This window comes from Rutilus rutilus, assembly GCF_951802725.1.
Source record: "Rutilus rutilus genome assembly, chromosome: 3".
Taxonomy (NCBI): domain Eukaryota; kingdom Metazoa; phylum Chordata; class Actinopteri; order Cypriniformes; family Leuciscidae; genus Rutilus; species Rutilus rutilus.
This window is the reverse complement of record NC_140211.1, coordinates 31,509,136-31,534,058: the sequence shown is the minus strand read 5'-3', so window position 1 is coordinate 31,534,058 and position 24,923 is coordinate 31,509,136. Positions and strand designations below refer to the sequence as shown.

At 39.4% G+C, this 24,923-nt stretch overlaps 1 protein-coding gene across 1 annotated transcript in view; it reads right to left on the bottom strand.

The window, feature by feature from the left end:
• Positions 1–18,975, bottom strand: part of bean1 (brain expressed, associated with NEDD4, 1) — a 56,921-nt gene extending 37,946 nt beyond the window's left edge. The window contains exons 1-3 of the mRNA XM_084404294.1: positions 18,469–18,975; positions 17,846–17,920; positions 16,291–16,419 (exon numbers count right to left, since the gene is read on the bottom strand). Coding sequence (XP_084260420.1) covers positions 16,291–16,419; positions 17,846–17,920; positions 18,469–18,496 — 232 coding nt within the window. The 5' untranslated portion in view covers positions 18,497–18,975. The remainder of the gene's footprint in view (positions 1–16,290; positions 16,420–17,845; positions 17,921–18,468) is intronic.
• Between the last annotated feature and the right edge of the window lie 5,948 nt (positions 18,976–24,923).

Below are 24,923 nucleotides of genomic sequence, written 5' to 3'. Positions count from 1 at the left end.
ATCGACAGAACAGAACTGTGGGCTTCAGAAGCTCAAGGTCAATCTGTACCCAGCGCCATCTGACTCGGACTGGACAACAGCTGCTGACCGGAGAGCAAGAAACTATAAAGCATTGGGGCAGCAAGCGAACACACGTATAAGATACCGCGAAACATGAATCACACTGACACAATGCATGCGCACATTAGGGTAAAAATAAGTAGTAGGAGATCTGCAACAGGAGGGGATAGCTGCGACATTTAGCTTTAGCTTCTTAGCTTTAGCTTTGGTTGTGTTTGTGCGGAATTTAACAAAGCCCCAAGAACACTGTTCTGTGTCATGCCTAGCAACACCATTAGCTATTCTAAAATCACTGTAAACCACAGATTCACTGGGCTTATTGTTTTTATAAACCGGCTACATATACTTGGCAAGATTTATTACAATTAACACACAGCAATAAAAAAATTATTTTTAACTAAATTATTATTATTATTTTTTTAAGTTGATATGTACACTAATGGCATGACTTTTCATGAATAAGTATCATTACACCTAGCTGATATATCAGTCCCTAATAGGTAAACTTGCAAGACATGGAAAAGCAAATGCATGGCAGTAAATAAGTTGTCAATTATCGTGTCAAAATCATGCCGAGCAATTCCTCCATACTATCAAAAGACTAAATCATTGCTTTTGGTTTGCACGTCTAGTCCAACGGGGGTGAAAGAATGCAACATGCCACAGTGAGTTTTTCTAATGGAGATTCAGAGCCATTAATTTCTGGTATAATGGAAGAGAAAGAGCCTGCTGTACAGTACACGGTGGAGCCTGTAGTGAATTGGATGTGGGTCAGAGAAATGCCGCATATCTAGGTCATACTGGATCGTACAGAGGCTTAAGCCTTCTCTCATTCTGGCTCACCTATTAATAAAGCCCATAGGGGAGACACAGATTACAATTCTGCCTGTGACGCTCCATATTCACAAATCACAATCTCATTATTTAGCCAGACAACAAAGCTCAAATGTGCAGTGAGGAGGTAAATTATAGGGAATAGCTATTATATACTGGCTACTCCCTAATTTTCTCCCAATCTGACGCTGGATGAGTGCTGAAGATTTGCATAAAAGAAAATTCTGTCATAATTAACTCACCATCGTGTTTTCCAAACCTGTATGATCTTCTTTCTTCTGCGACCACGAAAGTAAATATTTTGAAGAATGTTCATTACAGTTTTGGTGACCATTGACTTCCATTGTATGGACGAAAAAGAAATTCATACAGGTTTGGACCAATATGTGGGTGCCAGCCGCAACTCAGGTCTCCCTTTCTGTGCCAAACACACCTAGTCATTGGGGGAAAAGCTGTAGATTGTTGCAACTGTTGGTATGAAAGTTCCCTTGGTTAACAGGGAACTCTGATAAGCAGGACAGAATGAGGTTGTAATGTATCCTCTGGAGAGATGTATTTCAAATGTGGGTAAAACAAAGGAAGTGACAACAGCAGCAAAACAATCTTTAAGGCAAAATGAACCATGTCCTGCCATAATCAGACTTAAAGTCAGCATGAAAAGTTGCGTTAGTCTTTTCTTTCCCATTTTAACATATATCTGAGTGATGTGGCTTCTCAAACAAGAGAAAAACATAGGGTGGTACTTGATTTTGTCCATTGGGAATTGATTATTGTGGTTTTCTATTGCTGCGATTACAGGTCGTCCCGCCCTCACACAGAGAAACACGTCATCAGAGAAGAGAAAAGATGTCATTGCAAGAGGGAGGGGAAGTTATTTTGATTAAAGATTACAAGGGCACACGAATAAATTAAAATATATATAATGATTATTTATAATAAACACTGCAATATTCCATAAAAAACAAGAAAAAAGAATAGTCCATTTTGATTTTATGGTGACGCCACACACATCCACATCATCCTGTCCGGTAACTTTTTTTCCTGGATCCGCCTTCATTGATGACAGCAAGGTAACAATCGCGTTCGCACAATGTTTATCATTGCTGTGAAATTAAACCACTAAAACATCTCAATACAATTAGCCTAACTTAGGCAATAGCTCTCCATTAAGCTTAACAAACAAGCAAGCTAGTCTGGTGTTGGCATAAAATAGAACTGTGCAAGGTCGAAAATGCCACTAAAAATAATAAAAATGCCCCCAAAATTCAAGATATGAATTGCCCTTGTATGAGTTCTTGTTTTTTTGTGTAATATAACATAGTTGAGCAATATTACACAAGCTATTTTCTATTGCTATTTTCCTAAATATCAGCACAATTGCAAATTATACAACAGTTAAATAAACAATAAGTGTATTATATTAATTTATTATTTTTATACACAATATTGTCAATTTGTACTGTTGTTGGTTTATTTTGCCAAAAAAAAAAAAAGTTACAAACAGCAGAACAGTTGTGTCTCCCTGGAGCATAAAGTGATGTTTCGGTCTTGAATGATTTTTTATGCGTTTTTAAACAAATCGGGTGAGTCAATGATTCAATGACCCATTTATAAAGACGGTTGCTCAATTCGGAGCCACATACTATTTTCCCCATATCAACAAGTCACAAATGAATCAGCCTGTTTGAACGAATCGGTTGAATAAATTATTCTATGATTCACTTATTAAGACTTGCCGCCACCTACTGAAGGTTTTAGTTTCATATAGCCTATAGTTTCATTTTATTTTCCCCAAACATTTCTATATTTAAAATGCTACGTTTAGAACATTCATCTCATAACATTATTTGTGCAATTGTAATTGCAGTGTTAATGGATTTTGATAAATGTGACCCTGGATAGTAGCACGGGTATATTTGTGGCAGTAGCCAACAATACATTGTATGGGTCAAAATTATCGATTTTTCTTTTATGCCAAAAATCATTAGGATGTTAAGTAAAGATCATGTTCCATGAAGATATTTTGTAAATTTCCTACCGTAAATATATAAAACATTTATTTTTGTAAGTGAATGCAGCACAATCACAAACATAAATGGACAATTTTAAAGGCGATTTTCTCAATGTTTCGTTTTTTTTGCACCCTCAGATTCCAGATTTTCAAATAGCTGTATCTCGGCCAAATATTGTCCTATCCTAATAAACCATACATCAATGGAAAGCTTATTTATTATGTATACATCTCAATTTTAATTTCAATTTCAACTGTATGTAACACTGCTTCTGATTTATGGGGATTATAAAAAAAAGAAATGGGTGGATATTTACCATTATAGGCTGGTTGTTTACAAACACTGTGGACACACATCAGTGTTCAAACACCATGAACATGTATTTGAAGAAAATATTAAGTATTTTAACATTTAAAAAAAAGAGGAGACACTTTATCTACAATACATTGCTGTAGTTTCCCCCAGCTATTGGACTGCAGTACGAATACAGTTTAGTGCTTTTTGCTTAGCCATTGTGCATGAGGCAAAGACAGCTGCCTCAGTCGGCTATGCTGTCATGGGAGCTGTCAGACGGATTTGGTAAACAGAGAGAGAGAGAGTACAGCAAGTCAGTGTCAAAATCTCCCCGCTCCACTGTCTAATTCAAGAAGACTAAGTGAGAGTGCAACTATCCACTTTCATGTTTACTGCTCCTGAACTTTATAATGAATCTGTGAGATGTTTGTAAAACCACAACCACTCAAAATAACAGAAGACACAAAGAATGACAAATGTGCACCTATTATAAGAATTTGAACAACATTCACTGTCCAACACAAATTAAGCAAACACTGTTGCAGTACAAAAACTCTTCTTTTATGTTCACAACAGCATACTTCCATACTCTTACTATTTCTGCTGTATGTAGCATGTGAAATGTCAAATGTTCTGTATGCGTAACATACCTGGATTTATGCCAAATTACATGGGAAAATGTGCATTTCTGACTGGTGAGAATGTGCAGAGACATCAAAAGCTGCAGGAGGGCAGAGAGAGCCCTCAAAACAATTTACAATTGTGAAACATCAATTACAATATAGCCTAATATTTACAGATATTAATATGTTGCTTGCAAAAAAGAAAAAGTACAAAAAAAACAAAAAACTGACTACCCAAGTTCTGAATATCCTTGTTCTTACATATCACAAACAAAAAATTCTATTAAACATGATTATCTATTTTCATAATTATTTCCCTAAACTCTAAAAATGCATGACATTTTACAGCAAAAAAAATACAATTTGGATTTTTCCAGGAGTATATACTGTGTACAGCATATGCTACACAGTGCGCAACAAACTTACATTTAATTTTAAACAGTAGCAGTTAGCGTTTTTGTTCTCAAATAAGTAAAATATAATAAATAAATAAATATAAAAAATCTAATTATTGTATAGTTGTCATGCTAGGTTGTTGCAAGGAATGCATACGACAAAGGAGATTAGAACAGGGAATAGACTTTAATGATAAATCCACAAACATGTAGCTTCAACATATACATGAACAAGATCGGACATGGAACTGAACAAAACAGGGATTATATATACACACAGGGATAATGAGGGAAATAAACAAGAACAGCTGAAGAGAATGATAAACTAATGAGTTACCAAGGAAACAAACTACGAACTCAGGTAGGCTTAACAGGAACTAAACAGAACATACATGTTACAGGGTTCCTGAGGAGGACAAGGAACAGGAGAGAGACGAAAACAGTCAGGGGCAGGTAGAACAGTCCATGGGGGAGTGGAGGGTGGGAGGAGCCAGGAGCAGGAGGAGTTTGGCGGAAACCCAGAGTCCAATCAGGACAATGCCCTACAGCGGAGTAGAGGGATGGAGGAGCCATTGTGGAGATTTTCTCGACGAAGCCATGGGGACAATGGATGGAGACGAAGCCGGTGGAGAGGGAGCCCAGAGCGCGGACAGAGAGCAGATGGACCAGCATGACACCACAGGCTTTGGAGGCTGCAACGGAGCCGTAGCGATGACCCCCCGAGGTGGAACCAGGATCCTGAAGGGCTAAGGTGGAACCGGAGTCACTGAGGGCCGAGGTGGAGCCAGAGGGACGGCGGAGCTAGACGGAGCCTTAGGGGCTGAGAGACGGGGCGCAGCAGACCGTGGTGCAGGCGAGGTGAGGAGATCTCCTTTGGAGGTGGAGCCGGAGGAAGGGAGGAGCCAAGGCAGAGGACTCAGGGCGACGGGCCGAGGGACGGGAACAGCGGCTGGAGGTGGAGCCGGGGGATCTTCTTGGGTGGGTGAAGCTGGAGACCTGAAGAACCAGGGCAGATCCACACAGAGAGAAGTCGAGGTGCTGAAGGGAACAAGCGGAGGTGGGGCAGAGGAACTGGCTGATTTTGGATGAGGAGGTGGGAGAGAGAGGATGGGAGGGAATTCTGGGAACACAGTAGACTCTGAGCTGGGCAGGGCCAAGAGAGTTCATGTGGGGTGGGACCAGTGGGGGCACATGAGAATTCATGTTTGGTGGGACCAGCGGGAATGGGAGAAACAGGGAAATTTCCTCATCCAAATTCTCAAAATATCCACCAAAGGTCAGTAGCAGCTCACCATCAGTGGTGAGAGTGTGGGTGGGGTCTTCCTCTATTCCCTCGTACTACACAAGCATACCTATGGTGGACGATGTTGCTGGTTTACACACCTGGTCAGACATCTTGTGAGGCTCAGGCTCCGAGGTTGCTCTGCCCTATTCTTTGTCATGGGCGCGAGCTCAGGCTCTGGCGTTCGCTCTGTGCAGCTTGGCTGGCTGGGCTCTGGGCTTGGCTGCGTACCGGATGTGAGGGTTAATCCACCGCAGAACATACAAATTACAATAGTCTGTCTACAAATGCTGTACTGATTTAAAAGGCATCAGATTAGTATTTTATCCTCCTGCCTTTTAGAAATGCCACTTTAAATAGATTCTTTGCAACTTTTAAAAACACAGAAGCTCTTCCAATGAGATGTTGTTGCCAAAAAGAGAGCCCCCAAACAATGGTAATGACTCATTGGGGTTGAAAAAAAGTTTCCTGTCATGGATGGGCAGCCATTTAAAGACACCATTCCCATGTCATTTAACCCAGATTAAAGGGCACAGTGGCGATAAACCTGGGTGCTTTGGACACCACATATCCCAAGCAAGTTAAGCTAAGGGGGGATTAACACCAGAGATCCGCATTATCTAGACCTCTAGGGTTTTAGCGGGTCGGGATGCAATAGCAGGGCCCATTTCTGCAGGATTTTCCAGATTTGATCCGACTCTCGCCGTTATGGCTGGCAGGCTGAGCCCATGGGATAAGGCATTGGCCCTGTGGCTTAATCTAGTTTAAGTGGCACCCATGAACCACTTCTGTATGTCTCACTCAATCAACCTGAATCCACCCATCTCCCTTTTCAAACCCAAATATAGATCACCTAAAAAACATTGACAAAGATTATCACTTTGGGATAATACGGACTGCCAGGCACAGATGGAAAGCGCTGCAGGCTGGAATCATTGTGCTGCTGTTGAGTAAAGCTGAATGCTGGAACTACAGCTGTTACTGAAATGCTGTATACGCATAGAGCACAAATTCAATAAAAATGGGATTTCTTATTTTATATTTGCCCCTTTACTATGGTCTGATAAACTATATAAGTGACAATCTCTAATTTAAAATTACATGAACAATTAAAAACATGCACATTTAAGTATGGCATGCACAATACATGACCATCAATATCAGACAATATTCACAGTTTTTTGGTATGAAATAATTAATCCAATACTGAAAGTAAACAGTGTAATGTTTTTTTTTTTACAGTTTCTTTTCTACTATATCTAATAAAGTTAATGCTTGATTGCAGTTTAATATAAAATTGGAGATTTTGTGAAATATTATAATAAACTTTCTTTCTTCTGTGGAACACAAAAGGTCAATTTTGTCAATATACTGTTCAAAACTTATTGACCATCACATAAATTATTGACCGTGGAAATAATGATTGGAAATTGGTCAATTTCTTATACTGGTGCTTTATAAACTTGTACTTTGTAAACTGCTTTATGAAAGAAGAAGTGATTTAGTCCCAAAGCAGTAGAAGGACTTTACAGCAATAACATTTAGGGATCCAGCAGCAATTGTGAAAAACTCATAAGCATTACTATCATGCTAACTCCCACTTCTCTCCTCTCACTCTCGTATATAGCTCATATGCATATAGATTCATAACTCTTGCAAGGTTGCTTCTTTCCAAGAGTGAAATTGTAAGTCATGCTCGCATGCTCGCATAAGGATCGCATAAGGATGCAATCTCGCATCAATTTTTCAAAATTCTGGCAGAAAATGGTCTGATTTTGTCTGATGGTTGGAGCTGGTGGATATAGTTTGATAAAAATGATTTGCACTAAAATATGAGCAGATCACATGAGCATTTAAAATAGAGCCAGACTCATTTTTCATGCCAAGTGCTAATTGTCTAATGTTTCACATTTTGTAGGAATAACAGTCTCCACAGGGAAAAGATAATATCTCAGTCAGAGCAAGATCATATTTTTAATAGCAATAGAATTCATAGCTTGTGATATGAAACTGTAAAATATACGGTTATAAGCACTTTGGCTATATCAGATGTCTCAAGGATCACAAGTGAGTTAACTTGATAAACTGTGCACTATTATCAGTAGAAAGGAGAGCTGCGATGGACTAATAGTGTTTTAATGTGAACCACTGACATTGACAACTGTGCAAAAGCATGGCCAACTCAAGGAAGTATGTCAGTGTGGGTATACTCTTCCTCAGGAAAGGCTGTAATAAAGTTTATTTTGATAACCCAAAACTCAGAGCCGCCCGTTGCTCATCTAATTGAAAGCGTTTATGTGAGCAGCAGCAGGACAGACCTTCGCTCTCGCTCTAGAATTAAAATGCAAATGCACTCGAAACAAACAAAACAAAGCCTTTCTATAACTGGGATTTGCATGAACTTAAAAGTAGCCATGAAAGTCACCAAGTTTGAAGACAGAGCATTTAGCCAGTGTACGACGCCGTGCAAAGCCGCCTGACAGGAATAGAAGCAACCACGCATGAATCTAAAGGACTGATGCAACGACAACGGCAACATTTTTCACCACTTTGAATCTTGCTTTCTTCTTGTCTTCTTTGACGCTTCTTTTAGCCTCCCTCTGGGATGACTGTAGGAGGGCGAGTGTTTATGAGTGGGCTGTAGTAGCAATAATGGTGGATGTTGTCTGTGCCAATGATGCAGGGAGAGGTATGATGGGTGTGCTATTCCACACACACAGCAGGGGCATCCCCAGTGGGCTAGAGCCAGCGTCAGCAACCTGGCTGCAACACACAGATCTAACCAGCTGAGACACTGCCTGACTGAAGGTCACATCAGGAACAGAGGAAATGGCAACACAGCAGGCAACCTGCTGATCAATACTAACTCTAATTGTTCAGTAAGTAATATGAAATACAGTATGTACCAGGTAAAATAATATGTCATGCTACAAAAAATGGGGGGAAAAAGCATAAAAGTTGTCCATAAGATTTGATGATGAATATTTTCAATGAATAACACCCTACATTTGGTCTGTTCTTTATACAAAGCTATTGTAATACTTCAGAATACCTGCATTATGATGCACAAGTTCTATGGCCCACTTTTATGATACTTTTATAGTGCTTTTTTGTCCTTTGGTCCTTGACAGCCAAAACAATGTAGGTTTTTATCAGTTTTTATTTCTTGTTATTTTCTTCTACTGTGGGGGCTGGGAGCATGGAAAAAAGCTGGCTGCAGGGACCACAGGGCTACTGTGACATTTAAAGTGTTGGATAGATGAGCAATGTATCATGTATCAGAGTGAATTGAGGGGAGGGACTAGAGAGCACTACTCTATGTGAGAGCATTTTCAAGGATACGGAGTCCTACGACCTGCAGGCTTCTGCATTGCACATGAAATTTTAACATCTGGGGAAAGCAGCAAGACACATACGGTACATTTCAATATTTTAAGTGATCTAACTCTAAGGTACTACAGGTTGTCTTCAGGTGCCACAAACCACTACCTCAGGAAAATGTCATTCTGAAAGATTCTGACAATACTAATGATGAAAAATATTAATGTTAAAGAATACATGTTCTATACATTACAATACAACTGATTATATTTCAATATAGCCTAATATCTCAGTCGGTCTCATCCACTACATTACATTTCTCACAGAGCATCATTCCTTACCCATTTCTATACACAATTCCTAACAAACACAACACGATGCAATTAGGGTGACCAGACGTCCTGAAATTTAAGCTGTTGTCCCGAATCCCGAATCCGGCCCTAATTGTCCCGAAAATTATACTAAAGCAAAATCTTGAGTAGTTATTGTCTGATAAAACATTAAAAACTGTCCGTGGAAGTTGAGTCATCCTGCAGCCAGACCCCGCCGGCTACTCATTGGCTGCAGCATCTTTTTTGTTTCTTTTTTTTAAGTTCTACAAAGATACCATAGGCGCGAATTTAGATATGCATTGATAAGCGAGCGCAAGTTGCAGCAGACAGTGAATGTGCAGGCAGCTAGTCGTAAAGAGTGATTGATTGGTCGCAGCACTGTGTGCAAAAAAATTCATGTTTTCTTATTTAATGACCGACAATTTAGTTGTAATAATAATTTTGGCATAAGGCTTATTAGCGTTAGGCTATAGCCTGAAAGGTCTAATTTAAACACTGTTACAACAGTCATTGTTTTTTTGTTTTTTCACAATGACATTTGAGTTCATGATTTTAATGTTGTTGTTTTTGTGGCAGACTAAAGACTAATGACAGACTGTTGATCTTTGAATAAAAATATGTTTGGTTCAGGTATGAAATTCATTATCTTTTATTATAGGCTATATTCGCCTTATTTTTGAACGTGGAAGTAAATATGGGTCCAATTTCCAGTTTTTGTGCGGCACTTCCGTTTCCTCGCTTCCCTGGGCTAACTAACGATATCGACCGCGAAGGATTATGCAGACTTGACAGAAAAATGTTACGCATGCCGTAGCAGATGAATACAACAAAGAACTAAAGCCCCGCCTCACCCAGTTCGGGTACCGGACCTGGTTGAAACACTCATGCATCCAGCTGGCAGAGTGCCAAAACTTTGCCGGCGCCTTCAGCACCGCACTAAACACAGTCGAGCCAACGCTGGACTAATATATCTATGGAGGTATTTTGTCATGTCAAATGTATTAATAATGCCATCAGAATAGCCTGGATGCCAGCCGAACTTAGCCCCGCCCACAAAATTTTTTGTTCGGGAAGTTCGGTCTGGACTCGCTCCGTTGAGGAGCTATTATGCCCGAACAAAAATTGTTCGGACCAATCAAATTGTCAGGGCGGGCTTTATACGATGATGGACAGATGAGCAACGTAATCATCTACGTCACCAACGAGCGCTTGGGTTGAATTCGTTAACAACAAAAGACGACAGCCGCTTGAGAATTGAGATTTCACGAGTTCACACTTACAAACAAGTCAGATAGAATAAATGCATATTTGACGTGCTGTCCGAGGAGAGGCTCCGGGATCGGTATTCGGCCCGAACCCAAAGTACTCCCACCGTATTCCTGGCTGTGGAAGAACAGGCCAAGAGTGAGTGGAGGGATGCTGACAACTGTCAAGGAATGTTAGGTGAGTTGACAGAGTGAATATATGTTTCCTCTCATGCTGATAGGGTAGACATGGTGTTTGATGACAAGTTGATTGGATTGATTATGTGAACGTGCTCCTGCCGAACTTTGTTTATGAAACATCATGTGTAGATTCCGCCATCGCGTCTGTTATAGAAGATATCGACAGCGCATTCATTTTAAAAGAGGAACAGAGAACCGCGATCAAGGCATTTGTCGATCGGAAACATGAATGAAAACTTACTCCGTTGCTCTGATTGGTTGTAGGTCTATCCAATTGAGTGCAGAGGCATTTTTTTTCCTGATTCGGTTGAAACACGCCCCATAATCAAAGCTCAATGGAGCAGTATCAGACTCACATTCTGACTAGAATCTGAGGATGACGACGTCAGGCTACCATCAGAATGCAACCAAAGCACAGAATAGCAATAAGTAGATGGCTATAAATAATTGTAAATCATACAAAATAAATGTCATGATCACTAGATTTTATTAATGATTTTGTTAATGGTGATCAGCAACCAAATATTGATAATGTGGAAGTTACAGCCTTTTGCCTTGACATGACTTCTCACTTTTTGCTGACAATACAAAGGCAGAGTACAGTAACTTTAAAATGGTGGTCAAAAGTCAAGTTTGAGCTCAAGATTTTTTTTTATGTATATCATTTTCATTACTAAAACATCTATTTGCCAGATCAGGTCTTGTGTTCACGAAATGAAAAGAACAAACATACAGTCGCTTCGGTGGTTTCTTCAAATTTAAAGCTTTTAACCACAGGCGAAGGGATTCCTCATTCTTCGGCGGGGGGTAAAGGTCGTAGGGCGCCTAGCAATTAGCCTAAAATCAGCTCGCGTACGCGTTCAATGATTAAAACACTCCTGCTCCAAGTAAATCTTTCTTTTATACCAGTTATTATGACAACCTCTAACTGCACAAACAATCCCGGTCTTCATCGAAGCCATAACGATGAGTTAGTCTAATATCAGGCATTCCCGCCAAAAGACAGGCATTTTAAATCAACGAGGTAAGGTTAAACAAAATACAAAGTCATGTTCTTTTGCTACGTGTTGAAAGCCTTGTGACATCATCAGTGTAAGTAGATACAATTTCCTGTGTCGGTAAACAGTTTAACTAAAGGTCAGTCCTAATTAGCAGATGCTAAACGCGCTATGGCTAAAGGGACTGCCTGTCCCTTACAAAGGTGTTTAAAAGAGGATGGTGGCCTCTTAGCGAACAAGATAATGGCCTGGTTTCACAGACAGGGCTTAGATTAAGCCAGCATTAGGCCTTAGTTCAAATGGGACATATAATTAGCTTTTATAAACGTGCCAAAAAAAAAAAAAAAACATTACTGGTGTGCATCTTAAAGAGTGTGCGCACTTAACTCCAAACGAAAGTTTAAATAAAGTTCATTAAACCAAAATAATGTTGTTGTGCATTCTTTACTGTAAACAAATTCCATTGAATAAAAAGACAAACTGACCTTACCCAGGCTCAACAACATCTGCCACAGTGTGATTACGTTCTAACAACTGACATATACCCCCGGTTTCACAGACCAGGCTCAAGCCTAGTCCCAGACTAACATGAATGTTTGAGCTGTTTATGAAAGCAACTTGCACTGACATATCTTAAAATGTGTCACTGCCATTGTTTTATCTTAACGTTTAGTTTGATGAGTTTGTTACGTCTGAGTCCCGTGAGCTGGTGCACCACCAAAAGGGGTTCGGATGGAAACCAATGATCCAGCCAATGATCGGGACGCAACCATTCCGGTTTCTGCCCCGGAGGACTCCAAGGACAATTTCGCTTCCTTTTCTTTTATTTATGTATAGGAATACATTTATAAAGAGAAGTCATTTGACAGTATTATTTGAAGTGTTTGTTTGTGTAGCTATATTTGATGGTTTCATATTTGTTTATTTTGTGTAGTGGCCATTATGTGTCTGCATATCCCCCTTTTTGTGTTAATTGGTGCTGGCCACCAATGAAAACATTTGTTAACTGTTTCTGTATAAGTTAGTTGTGTTCTGTGAGAGAACAGGTCCTGTAGTCCCTAGACCTCTGTAATTGTTTGAGAGGCAAATGCAGTGACTCATGTTTAGTTAAGGTTTATTTTTTTTTCCTCTTTATAAATACTTTGGTTTACCTCAGTTGGGTTAACATTTGCTTTACTTTTGTAACCCCATTCTGTAGAAATAAACCCCTAAGCGTTGGCAGTAGCCTGCTGCCTCCGTGTTCTTTTTTTTTCTTTACTGGTCACATCTATCACATACACATTGCCTCAGGTTTCACAAAACTGGTCTCGTATAATAATTACAGCAATAACAAAAGATGATATTCTGATTAAAAATTTGCAAGGAAAAGAAGTAACTGCAGTCCCTTGAGCATGCATTAACATTCAGGAACCATTTTTCTAATATTGAATCAACTAGCAAAACTTTTTTTTTTTTTTTTTTTTGGATTTGTTTGCCCAGGGTTGAGAATGATCCCTGATGGCTGACAACCTGCCTTTATGTAATTCAACGAGAAGATGTATCACTCTCAGTCAAATATATGTATGAAAACATTTAAATTCTCATTCTTATATGACATTTCTGGCACTCTGAGTAGTAGTTTACATGCTTTATATTGTGTTGCGCTGCAACTCTGAGCTCTTTCAAGCTGCCAGACAAACTGAGGAGAAAAGTGCTCCCTTTAAACCAACCCTGCTTAATCAATTCAGTGTCAAGATAGCCCAGTTGAATCACAACTTGGAGCCACGTTGCCATGGTTTCTGTCTCGACCCCCAGCTAGCTGCCTACAGTTTGGTTTGTTTGTTTATTCCTCAGGATAAAACTGGTATCAACATTACAAGTGTGTGAAGTAGGGATGTCAATTTACATAAATTATTTAATTGGTTAAATTAACAAACAATTAATCGTTATCCTTAACCTCTTAAATCCGAACTACTAAGTTATCATGTTACTTAACAACCACTTGCTTAACCAACACAAAATAGATGTTGTTTTAAAGTTTAGAAGATTGGCATTAGTGAATATAGGGAATATGACCTTAACAAGTGCTTTTAAATGTTCTAACATATCAGAATTGCTCTATTTTTTCAGCATGAAAAAATATCTGCTTTAAATGAAAATGTGATCTGTGTCATATAGCATTGAAAAGGTCTCAACTAGCAGAATACAACGAGCATGTTTGTTTCAGTTACAGGCCAAACTAAACCAAGTACTTGTATGAGAAAGTGCCGTGTAAACAGTATACACATGATGCTTTTGTGCCATGTTTTGGTCTGTAAGTTCCCGCAACATTAGTAAACCGTAGTAGATCCAATATTTTTATTTAGAGCAGATGGTCGAGCCCGAACACAACATAAGACAATGCGTAGATCACAGAGTAACATGACATGCTGCTTGGCTAAAGCTATAGGACTTCCGGGATCTGATCACGTCGCGCTCATGACACAGTGTTTCCCAACGTCATTTGAAAGTTCAATCAATGGAAACTGGATCTCGGGTATGGTGGGTAGATATAGAGGGTAGGGACAATGTGTAGAGACCAAACGGACACTTCTCAACCAGGATATTATTACTTGTTTATTCTGTTTACATTTATTGTGGCGTTTACACAAGCAAGTAGTTGTCATGGTCAGTGAAATCGATTGTTTGGTGGTTTTTTTTTTTACCCTTGGTTATGTAATTGAATTGAGAAATTAGAAAATGCCGGGCATTCTGGTTGAGGAACGACCACTCCCCGAGAAGACAAAGGACCTTTCTCGAAATTAACATTTGACTCTCTCTTGAGAAACTAGCATCCCCGAGTCAATCACCTCCCCCATGTTGTCTCTCTCTCACGCTGAGATCACCAGATATTCACTCAAAAATCGATATGGTTTAATGTGAATAATTATCATACAGTATTATACATGTTTGGTATCATTTGAAATGTCTCTGTGCGACTGGTACAAATGTCTCATTCACAAAGAAGTAAACCAAAAGGTAATAAAGTTAAGAGTTTATAGAAATTGCACACAGAGGAGGGTGGGTCCTCCAGGCAAATGACATTCTGCTCCCAAAAGGTGTAAACTCTGAATGCAAATGTTTCCATGTGAAAGAAGTTTCTGTCTATATAAAGAAATGCAACAAAGAGGCTCAGGGCGATTTGTAACTCAAATTAGCCCGTGATGCGGAGTGTATGCAAGACACTCCGCATCATGTATTTTATAATGTCAGGTTCGCATCTTCTCTCTTTATTCCACAGCATTAGATGTTTTGTATTTATGAAATTGGCATGATACATTTACCTGACATAATAAATTGTTACATTTGATTTTATTCTAGTAGATTAAACGGATTTGTATGTTACCGCAAGTTTTGCGTTAGATTAGTGACGACTAATATTTGGAACTAATACAAGTATACATGGTACGCAAAGACAAGAAGTGAATTTCCGTTTAGAATAGGAAAAATGCTGCTTGACCAATCTAAATTTGGGTGTGTCTTACCTCTGCTTTAATTTAATGTTACTTTAGATAAGCGTATGTGGGAAACCATGGCATGGCCAATCCAAAACTATTATAAGAGAAGTAATGTTGGTGAACTTATATCTGTAATAGTGGCCATACCTCTGCCTGAAGTAAACTTTACTTTAATTTCAAGTGTAATGCAATCACGGGGGCTATACCAAAGTATACTTGATTGTGTAAGCGTGAATGCGACCAATCTCAGGTATATAGCCAATTACCTCTGTTCGGTGACCAAAACTGACGAGCTTGTGATCGTGAGACCCGCGTTAAGCAGAAGGCGTGAGGACCTCAGAGCGACGTAGCTTCCTAATATGAACTGGTAAAATATAAGTAAAGAGTTAAAAGGAATAATCAAACATTCGCTCACTTTTAATGATGCTCGTATATCATTAAAACCTTTTTCATTTATGGAGTCAGATGAAATAACGAGGTAATACATATGAAAAAATGTAATTAATTTAATCTTGTTTTGTTGCATGAAAGGAAAGACAGTAACATGCAGAAACCTTCACCCGTTCTATCGGATACCGCCATTGGACCGATTTAGACGGGCTTACAGTTAATTATGTTTCGAAATAAACGACTAGCCAAACTAATCAATTGCATGGCTTGAAGACATTAGGTGTGTTGGACTTGAAGTGGTGCTGTGCAGACCGATCAGTGTATGACATAAAAGTATCGCAAGAGCGATTAGAGAGCAGATGGTTCCGAATGCTTTCTAATTGCTCTCGCAGTACTTTGATGTCATACACAACGATTGGTCTGCACAGCGCCACATCAAGTCCAACACACCTATTAATACATTTATAATAAGTAACTATGGTGCGCGCCTCATTTATTCTTGTGTCTGCTGCACGTTTTTTGCACATGAGCCGCACGCTTCTCAAAACTACCTCTCTTATTTGACCAAATTAAATTATTATTGACAATTTATCTATCATTGTTTAATCGTTAGCATCCCTAGTGTGAAGCCTCTGTTCTATACATTTGTGTAAAATTGGCTGTATTGGTCTGTAACTCCGAGATGTGTTTGTAACACATAAACCACCAGCAGTAGGTGAGATACAAATCATGGACTGGAAGAGACAGTAAAGGATGACAGAAAAATCTCCACACTCTTTGAATACATTTTATAATTACAGAATATTGAAAACTGGATGTTTTGCTTACCTGAACAAATCAGTTTCATCAACATGTACTCCCTGCCACAGTCTTTCTTATAGTAACATCCTAATCGATTGACCAAACAAGTTCCAATTTTGATTTTCTCCTTTTTGCAAAGAAGGATGATGGTCTCATCTGCAAGAAGAAGAGAGAGATTAAAGGGAGAGAAAGAGAGATAGAAAGAATGTAATAAGTATGAAAGTGACGATCACCCAGATGTTTAAATGCCCTGTGGCTATATCCCACCTGGGACCACCCACCCCATGTCAATCATATGACCACAGACCCTATATATTATTTATGACAAAGGGCATCTTCATTAGCCAAGAAATCTAGACGCACCCTAGCGGCAACAACATTTATTTTGCAGCCAGGGTAGTCTAGCAACTCTCCGTTGACTTTCGGAGCTGTAAAATTGGGTCAGGCCAATCACATCGTGTATAGAGTAGGCGGGGCGGCCTTAACATAATGACGACAGAGTTGCGACGGTTCCCTGCTACTTGAAAGCAAAGAATGGCTGCTGCTGCTGCTGGCGAACAGTCTTTCGAATCGGCTTTGGCCGCGACTCTGGAGGACTTGGAGTTAAGTTTTTCGAAAAGAGCAAAGAACGGCACTTAAGTCATTCTTAAAAAAGGAAGATGTGTTCGTAGTTTTGCCGGCCAGATTCAAAAGTTGAATCTATCAACTAACGTTAGCTCCGCTGTTGGGAAAACGCTCTGGTTGGTTGAAGCGCTGTCCTATTGCGTGCAGAGGGAATTTGAAAGACAGCCGTTTATCCCGCCCCTCGGATTGAGCCGTGTCTATGGTTGAGTTGCCAGACCTAACATCTTGATGTAGGTCTGGCTTGCCAGGCTACATCTTCATTCAAATAAAGCCAAAACACAAGTCAGTTCAGAGGGCATTTTTCTAGACACATACACCAACTAACCATCTCTTAAACACGTTAGCTCATATACAATAGAAAACAAGCACAATTAAAAAATTTGCAGTGTTTACGTGGGGTGATTATAAGTCGTATTCTTGTATTTTCTATAAGTCCAGTTGCACAAAAAAAAGAGATGATTAGAAAATACGGTATGCATTGAGTTGTAAACAGTTTGATTGATTTTGAAATGGTTCATTCAAGTGCAAAGAACAAAATCTACAACTTGATGACTTCATGAATACTCTGGGTTATTCAGTTTATCTTACCAGTGATTCATGATTCAGGGTACTAATGATTTATTTACAATTTGCATTTGATCACATTCAATACTTCTCAAAAACAACAGTGCCATAACTATAATATGAAAATGGAATTTAAACAGATAATACAAATTATGTAAAACATAATTTTCTTGTTCTGGATGATTTCCTGGGCAATAACAAACAGAAAACCACTTAAAAGTATAGATTTTTCCATTGAACTGCAGCCAAATTGTGTATATCTTTAAAATGGAACAACAGCTGATAATCGAATGGCATAGGCTACATAAAGTGTACACTAACCTCCAGATAACCTAAAGCAACTATGCCTAATTACACAGGACGCATTTGAGAAAGCATGCATAAATGTACTCACATGCTTTGGTGTAATTCTTGCCAGTCTTGATTATATCAGAAGTAGTGAAAACAAGAGGACAGTGCAAGAGTAAAACTGGAAATTAAAAGGGGCAGAGAGACAGAGAGAGTCAAAACGAGAGGGATGACATTTTAACTTCATTATCATAGGCTATTATTTTATTTTAATTCTGCATCCCTGCTTGCAGGGTTGCCTCTGACAGCATTGCATCTCATGGGATCTTGGGATCTCAGATGTGTGTGCAGGTGCAATCATTCAGAACCAAGGGAGACCAACTGACTAGAGCAACAAGCTACCATGGAGCCAGGCTAACAATTCAACAAACTTAGAGTGGTACATAGTGACCTTTATATTGTAACATTAGGTTACGAAAATAGCCGATTTTGAAGGGAGAACATAGATAGATAGATAGATAGATAGATAGATAGATAGATAGATAGATAGATAGATAGATAGATAGATAGATAGATGTTACAACATAAAGCCATTTTTTTATGTGACCTGCCAAAATATTTTTACACTTTACATTTCAGCTAAAGGAGACCACAGTCTCTCAGAGTACAGCGAAAACTGTCGTGTCTGTGTGACTTTAAGATACGGAACAGGTTAAGTAACCTACTTACCCGCTCGCAGAGAAGAAAATAGACCCATGCAAGTTAAACGTCAGTGTTTCTCGGATTGCTCTGCAAAGCCCATGTGGACTCAGAGTTGCAGCTGAATGTTACTCTGCTACCCTCCTCACGCGTGTTTCAGCCTATCTACCACAGCCCTGCAAATTCATCTCCTCTACATGTCTAAATATCTCGCGCGGTCGATTGTCTCGTTCACTGAATGCATGTGCCGCACGTCAAATCATCTGACAGAGCTGCGCAAACGCCGCTTTAATCCGAATCCAAATTCCAAAACGATTTCTTACTTGATCACGGCGCTTTCACAGAGACTGTTAAAATAACGGTTAACAATTGCTATATGTGTATCCTCGCCTGCTCGCCACCTCATGGATGAGTCTCCTGGCACTTCATAAGGCTTTCTGAATAAAGAAACGAGGGCAGGTGATGCTGTGCCATTACAGAGAGAGGGAGAGAGAGGGAGAGAGCACAGCACTCGCGATAGACGAATACTTGGAGAGTAAATAATACGCCTATATAGAATAGATATAAAAGAGAAAATCATAATCTTGGTTGCTTTCCTCTCCTCTCTGCTCACTTTCCTGTTGAGCTTCTTGAAACAACAAATGAAATTTAACACGGCACATTTGTTATTATCGTAGGCTAAAGAGTGCAGATTTGTGTGCTGTATTGTTTAGGGATAATCAAAGAAAGCAACATTATACTGTACACTCCAAAAAAAAAAAAAAAAAAATTGACTGAACTGATTTTATTTTTGCTCTATTCACTAATTTGTTTTCACTAATTGTGAGAAAGCACAAATAAGGACAACAACAGCAGTGCCACTGACATTTCCATATAGATAGAAAGATAGATAGACTAGATCACCAAATAACATAATCTACACCCTCTTTCTCCTCTCTTGCTCAAACACACACTAAAAATTGCTTAATTTCAACATTTACTCTCCTCACCCCATGCACACTCTGGGAACTAGTGAGTAAACATTATTACACACATTAAACGCCTATTTCAAAGCAAGTGGCACGCAATAACATTAAGTTGTGACAAAATGTTCAAGAATTGTGTTAAAAAAAAAAAAACTTTCTTTGGACAACCTCACTTTTACTGTAGCTAGAAAAATTTAATACATTGCATTTTTTTTTAAAAGACAAGAAATTCAACCCAAAAACTGTTTTTCTAAATCGATTTGACACACTTCTCCAAATGAATGTGGTTGCTCTTAAAACAATTAACACAGCAAACTAAACACACTCTGTTGGTGAAACAGTTCAATATTCACTGCATATAAGTTTTCCATATGACCATAGAATTTTATCAACATCACAGCATATATTTTCACAGTGAATGCTGAATCTATCCTTGACATTATTGTGCCTCAACTTCTCCACAGGCCTCTTCCATCACTTGAAGACGAATGGTTGTAACGGTTGCAACTTGCAATACTTTCCATGTCAAAGAGAAGAAGATCTCCTCAATTGGATTCAGGAAAGGAGAATATGGTGGAAGGAACACCATCCTGAAAAGTGGGTAATGTTCAAACTACTCTTGCACCATTGCTGGTGGATTTGGAGTACTGTCCCAACTACAAAATCTTGATCAACCTGTGGAAAGTGGATTTCATTGAGGGATTTAAAAAAATGTAGGAGCCTTTCTAATGTTGTCCCGGGACATTGACTGTGGCACGATGGCCAATCACATCCTCTTCCTACATCCTCAGCTCTTCTTGCTTCTTCTCCTCTTCCTATACCCTCTTCTGTTCCTCTCCCTCTCATTAATTCCCTTCCACTACCCTCTCCACCACCTCTCACTGTTACACTTCTTTTTCCCCTTCTCATTCTTCTTCTTTTTTGTTGATTTTCTTAACCCCATTTGTTAGTTGTTGTAATTGAAATAGCTGTGTAAACAATTAGGAAATTAGCATTTCTTATGTTGTGTGTATTATTAACTCAGCAGATTTTTGGGGCTAGTTTAAAAAAAAAAAAATCCATGTGCAATTGAGAATTTAGCAAATAATAGATTTTTGTTTGTTGTGTTGGAAAAATGGTACACAAATGATTGTGATTTTTGTAAACCCAATAAAAAGAACTGCAACTGTTTTTTTTTTATACCCGTTTATGACATTAGCGGAGTGTTCAGATCACTGTTTTGAGAGCAATTACCTGAGTTTGGAGAAATGTGTCAAATCAATTAAGAAAAACTGTAATTCCAGTAATTTCTTTTTATAAAATCAAAGTGGTGTCAAAGCTCATTGCACTTTTTGACAAATTTGAATGGCTCTATACTGATGAATAAAAGCATGTTGAAATTCAGAAAACAATTCCATTCATAAAAAAGCACATACTCTGTGACAGACAATGTTAAATGGATGGTATAACATGATGACATTTTTTTTTACACTAAACTGACTTAATTTACTCTTCACTGTTCTTAATGCCAGATAATAACATAAAAATCAATATTTATATTAAAGTAATACTTGTATACTTATATCAAAATTGTACTTGACATGTTGGTTTATGACTGTGAAAGAGCTTCAGAACAAGATCTTGTCCTTAATTTCTGACATGTATAGAGAGACTAGAGGAGGGTGCTTATGCCATAATTGGCATTTAAACAAGTCTTGGGATTTTAGTTCCATGACGAAAGAGTTTAAAAGTAGAGAAAACAGTCATAGAACAGTGGGCAAGAGGAACAACAGCATACTGTGGTGTGATGCAAAGTAGCTGTATATCTGTCATTGTCTTTTATAACTTTACTATGGTTTACGTGCAACCCAGGAAAGCCCCATTCACTTTACTTGTCTTTCTGCAGATGTTAAATCTCAGTGGAGGTACAGTACAGCAGGTCAGCATTTTCTAAGTGAAAGTGTGAATCACTTTCTTACACTAGTACAAGATCACACCTCTGGGATTTAAGAATGCAACAGCTCAGCAGATATAAATGGGAACAGAATGTGCATAAGCCATTAGATGAATTGCCATTGCTTGTTTCAAATCTCAACAGCCCCTCTTTATTGGCATGAGCTGCGCTGTGCCATACATCATTCGCTTTGCATAATTTACTGAAACAGACGTATTATTATTAGTCCTGTCTTTGTATTTCAGAGCTAATGTGTTTGTGTCACCCTGGACACACACACACACACACACACACACACACTCCACCTAAATATGTTCTGTACACACAGATGAATATATACGGAAATGACAACCACAGTCTACAACCAAATTCACTCTTGAAAACTGCACAAAATTAAAAATCATGATTTTATGGTTGTCACCATATCACCAATCTCCAGAATGGCTCTTGCTTTCAGTCCTGGATTTCAAACCCACAGAACCGCACATTTTGTATGTCTGTATGTACTCATTTCAGTTCATGGAGATCTCTCATAACAAGCTGATGATCTGAATTATGTGTGTTAAATTCGGCATGAAATGGATGTTGTGATAAGCTTAAATTTCACTGTACTCATTAAAGATTAGGCAAAAAGTATACCCGGATGACTTATTACTTCCGGTGAGATCCAGAAGTGCGCAAACGATGGACAATGACAACGACAGCATGGCGTAGTCATGTAGTACGTCCAGATTACATTCATGCTATATAGAAAATGTTTGCGGTCACAAAGTTATTACTTGTTTAAAATAAGTACCTCAGAAAGTATGCAATTTTGGATGCAGCCATAGTCTTTTCATGAGTTCACACTTACATATAATCAGATAAAGTATAAATTATGCATATATGGCATGCTGTCCGAGGAGAGGACTCCGATCTCGGAATTTGGCACGAACCCAGAGCACCCCTGGGAGTTTCGATTACCTCTGGAAGTGGTCTAAAGTGGAGAAGCTCAAAACCTTTAAAGGGGTCATATAATTTTTGTACAAGCTAATATGATTCTTTAGGGTCTAAATTAAAAGTTTGTAATATACTTTAATTAAAAATTCTCATTAGTATTGTAAGAAAACACTCATTTTACCTGGTCAAAAACAGCTCTGTTTTCAGCACGCCGTTTAAGTGCATGTGTCTTTAAATGATAAGCTTTGCTCACCCCACCCCTCTGTTCTGTGCGTACTGCGTACACAGTTTTAATAACACAATAACGCGTTGTTCATTATAAACGTGGGATTATGAATTATATTGAGAACGTCGTACATAGAAAACATGCCGTAATGTACCCTGAGTGTAAACAGCCGCATTCATCGTGAAGCGTGCAGCAAGCGATTTGCAAAGATTAATATAAATATTAATATAAAGGTTAATAAAACGTTACACTCACTTCAGTTATTCTGGAGGTGCAGCAGGAACACGAATAGTTGGTACCGATCCTTTTTTCAGGAGCAGCTTCTTAGCAAAACCAGCTTTATAACGTTACTGACCCTCGTTTGTAAAGCAGTCTGGTGTGTGAAATGATTCGCGCCACATGAAAGCATTGACGTTGATCGTGGGGAATATTCTCTTCGAAAACAAACTCAGCCACTGCGTCTTCAGCGGTTCGGATTTAGGCACTTCAAAATGACTGCTGTGTTCCTTATTGCACCCAAGAACAGAACACCATAATCGCTTAGACGCCATTCTGCTCATAGACAGTGCTCCAGCGTATCAACAATGACCGCACCGGTCCGCGCGGACTATGATTGACAGCTCGCTCACTCACGAGGGCGGGTCTGTGTTGAAACGCTGCTGTCAATCAACAATCGTGGGAGGGGCGTCGATTTTGTGTCGTCACAAAATCGAACGGCTTGATTTGAGAGAGGGGAAAACATATAAGAAGATTAAAAAGAAAACACTGGATGGATTTTTATCATTTTATGATGGTTGTGTACAGGCACTGCCAACACACATTTCAGTACAATCAACTTGTAAAAGTGCATGTACCATTATATGACCCCTTTAAGACCCTGTTTATACCTGTATTTAGCATCGTCCACTTGATCCAATTGACCAAAACGCATCTTAATACCAGGTGTAAACAGGGCCTCAGATTCTCAGTGTTGCTGTTACTGATGGTAAAAAGACCAAAGATCATGATCCACATGCACACAAGAGACAGAGCGAGACATATGCAGGTGTCCCTGATGTGTTTGTGAGAAAGAGTGAGAGAGATAAAAGGGGGATGCATGCCCTTTTGAGTGTGTAACAAGGATATGACATAAGCCAAGGAAGACATCTGATTGAACTCTCTGTGAGGGCATCAGAGTGGAAGGTACATTGTGGCTTGCTGGGAGGGGGGAGGGAGGGGTGACAGGGACTAGTGTTTCTGGATGAGGTTATATAACATTCTTTTTTCAGGAAAATCATCTTTAGTGTGGCCAAATTTTCATTATTGTAAGAAGAGGTATGTTCATTAAAATACACTGAGTGCAAGTGCAAGAGAGAGAAGACATACAATACGAGAAGGTTAAAACAGGTAAAGGCATTTCCTTGGATTTGCTGACCTTTCTTAATCATAAAGTCTCCATTTTGGTCTGTCTACACTGAAATGCAACCTTGGAGTTTACAAACTAAAGCGGGGTCTGCAGCGTTTTCGAAAGTCTCTGTTTTCGAGGGTAAAAAATGGCAGAGTAGTGTAGACGACAGGTGTAACCATAGCGAAATGAAAACACAGTGTAAACGAGGCCTCAGTCACCACGTTCCTTCCTGGTCTCTTGGTCAATTAGTGTCGCCTGGTCTCTCAGTCCAACTTATTACGCCTGGGCCTCCACATCTTCCGGTACCATCTCTGTCGGTTGGGCTCAAAACTCCACCATGGCTTCTCCCTCCATCAGTTCTTCTGGCTGTCTCCTGTGTTGCACTGGGCTCTCATCGACTGCATACTCCTCCATGGTTCCTTCCACCATCAGCACCTTAATGGTTTCTCCGGCTGACGTCCCTGCTTGGTCCCTGTTCTCTGCTGGCCCCTCTTCCGCCTCCAGAGCCCCTACTCTCCCTCCCTTAGTTGTTCAGGTGGAGGATGTTATGTCAAGATTAGTGTGTTTCTTAGGCCCCGTCCACACTACTGCGTTTTCGTTTAAAAACGGAGACCTTTTGCTACGTTTGCACCTCCCGTCCACACTAAAACGTCAAAAACGGAGACCCAAAACGGAGAAGTTTAGAAACGCTGCCGACCCGTTTTTCGTTTTGAATCTCCGGAGGGCGTTTTAGTCTGGACGGGTCAAAACGGAGGACTTTAGAAACGATGACGTAGTAGAGGCTCACGCTCTGCTCTATGATTGGGTGTCATCAGTCATGGCGTATATCTTTGCTAGCAGCTGTTGTGCAAGTAAATTCTGCATTTTACAATGCTATAACTGCCTGCATGTGCCGGAGGCAAGCTATTATTCGAGCGATCTGTGACAATTCCCGTGTGCAGCGGCGGTATCGACCGTACATGGAGCGTCGGTTTTGGGTTAACCCGGGAAGAACCAGCGCATGGTGGAATAATTTTATCAATGAAGTTGTTTACA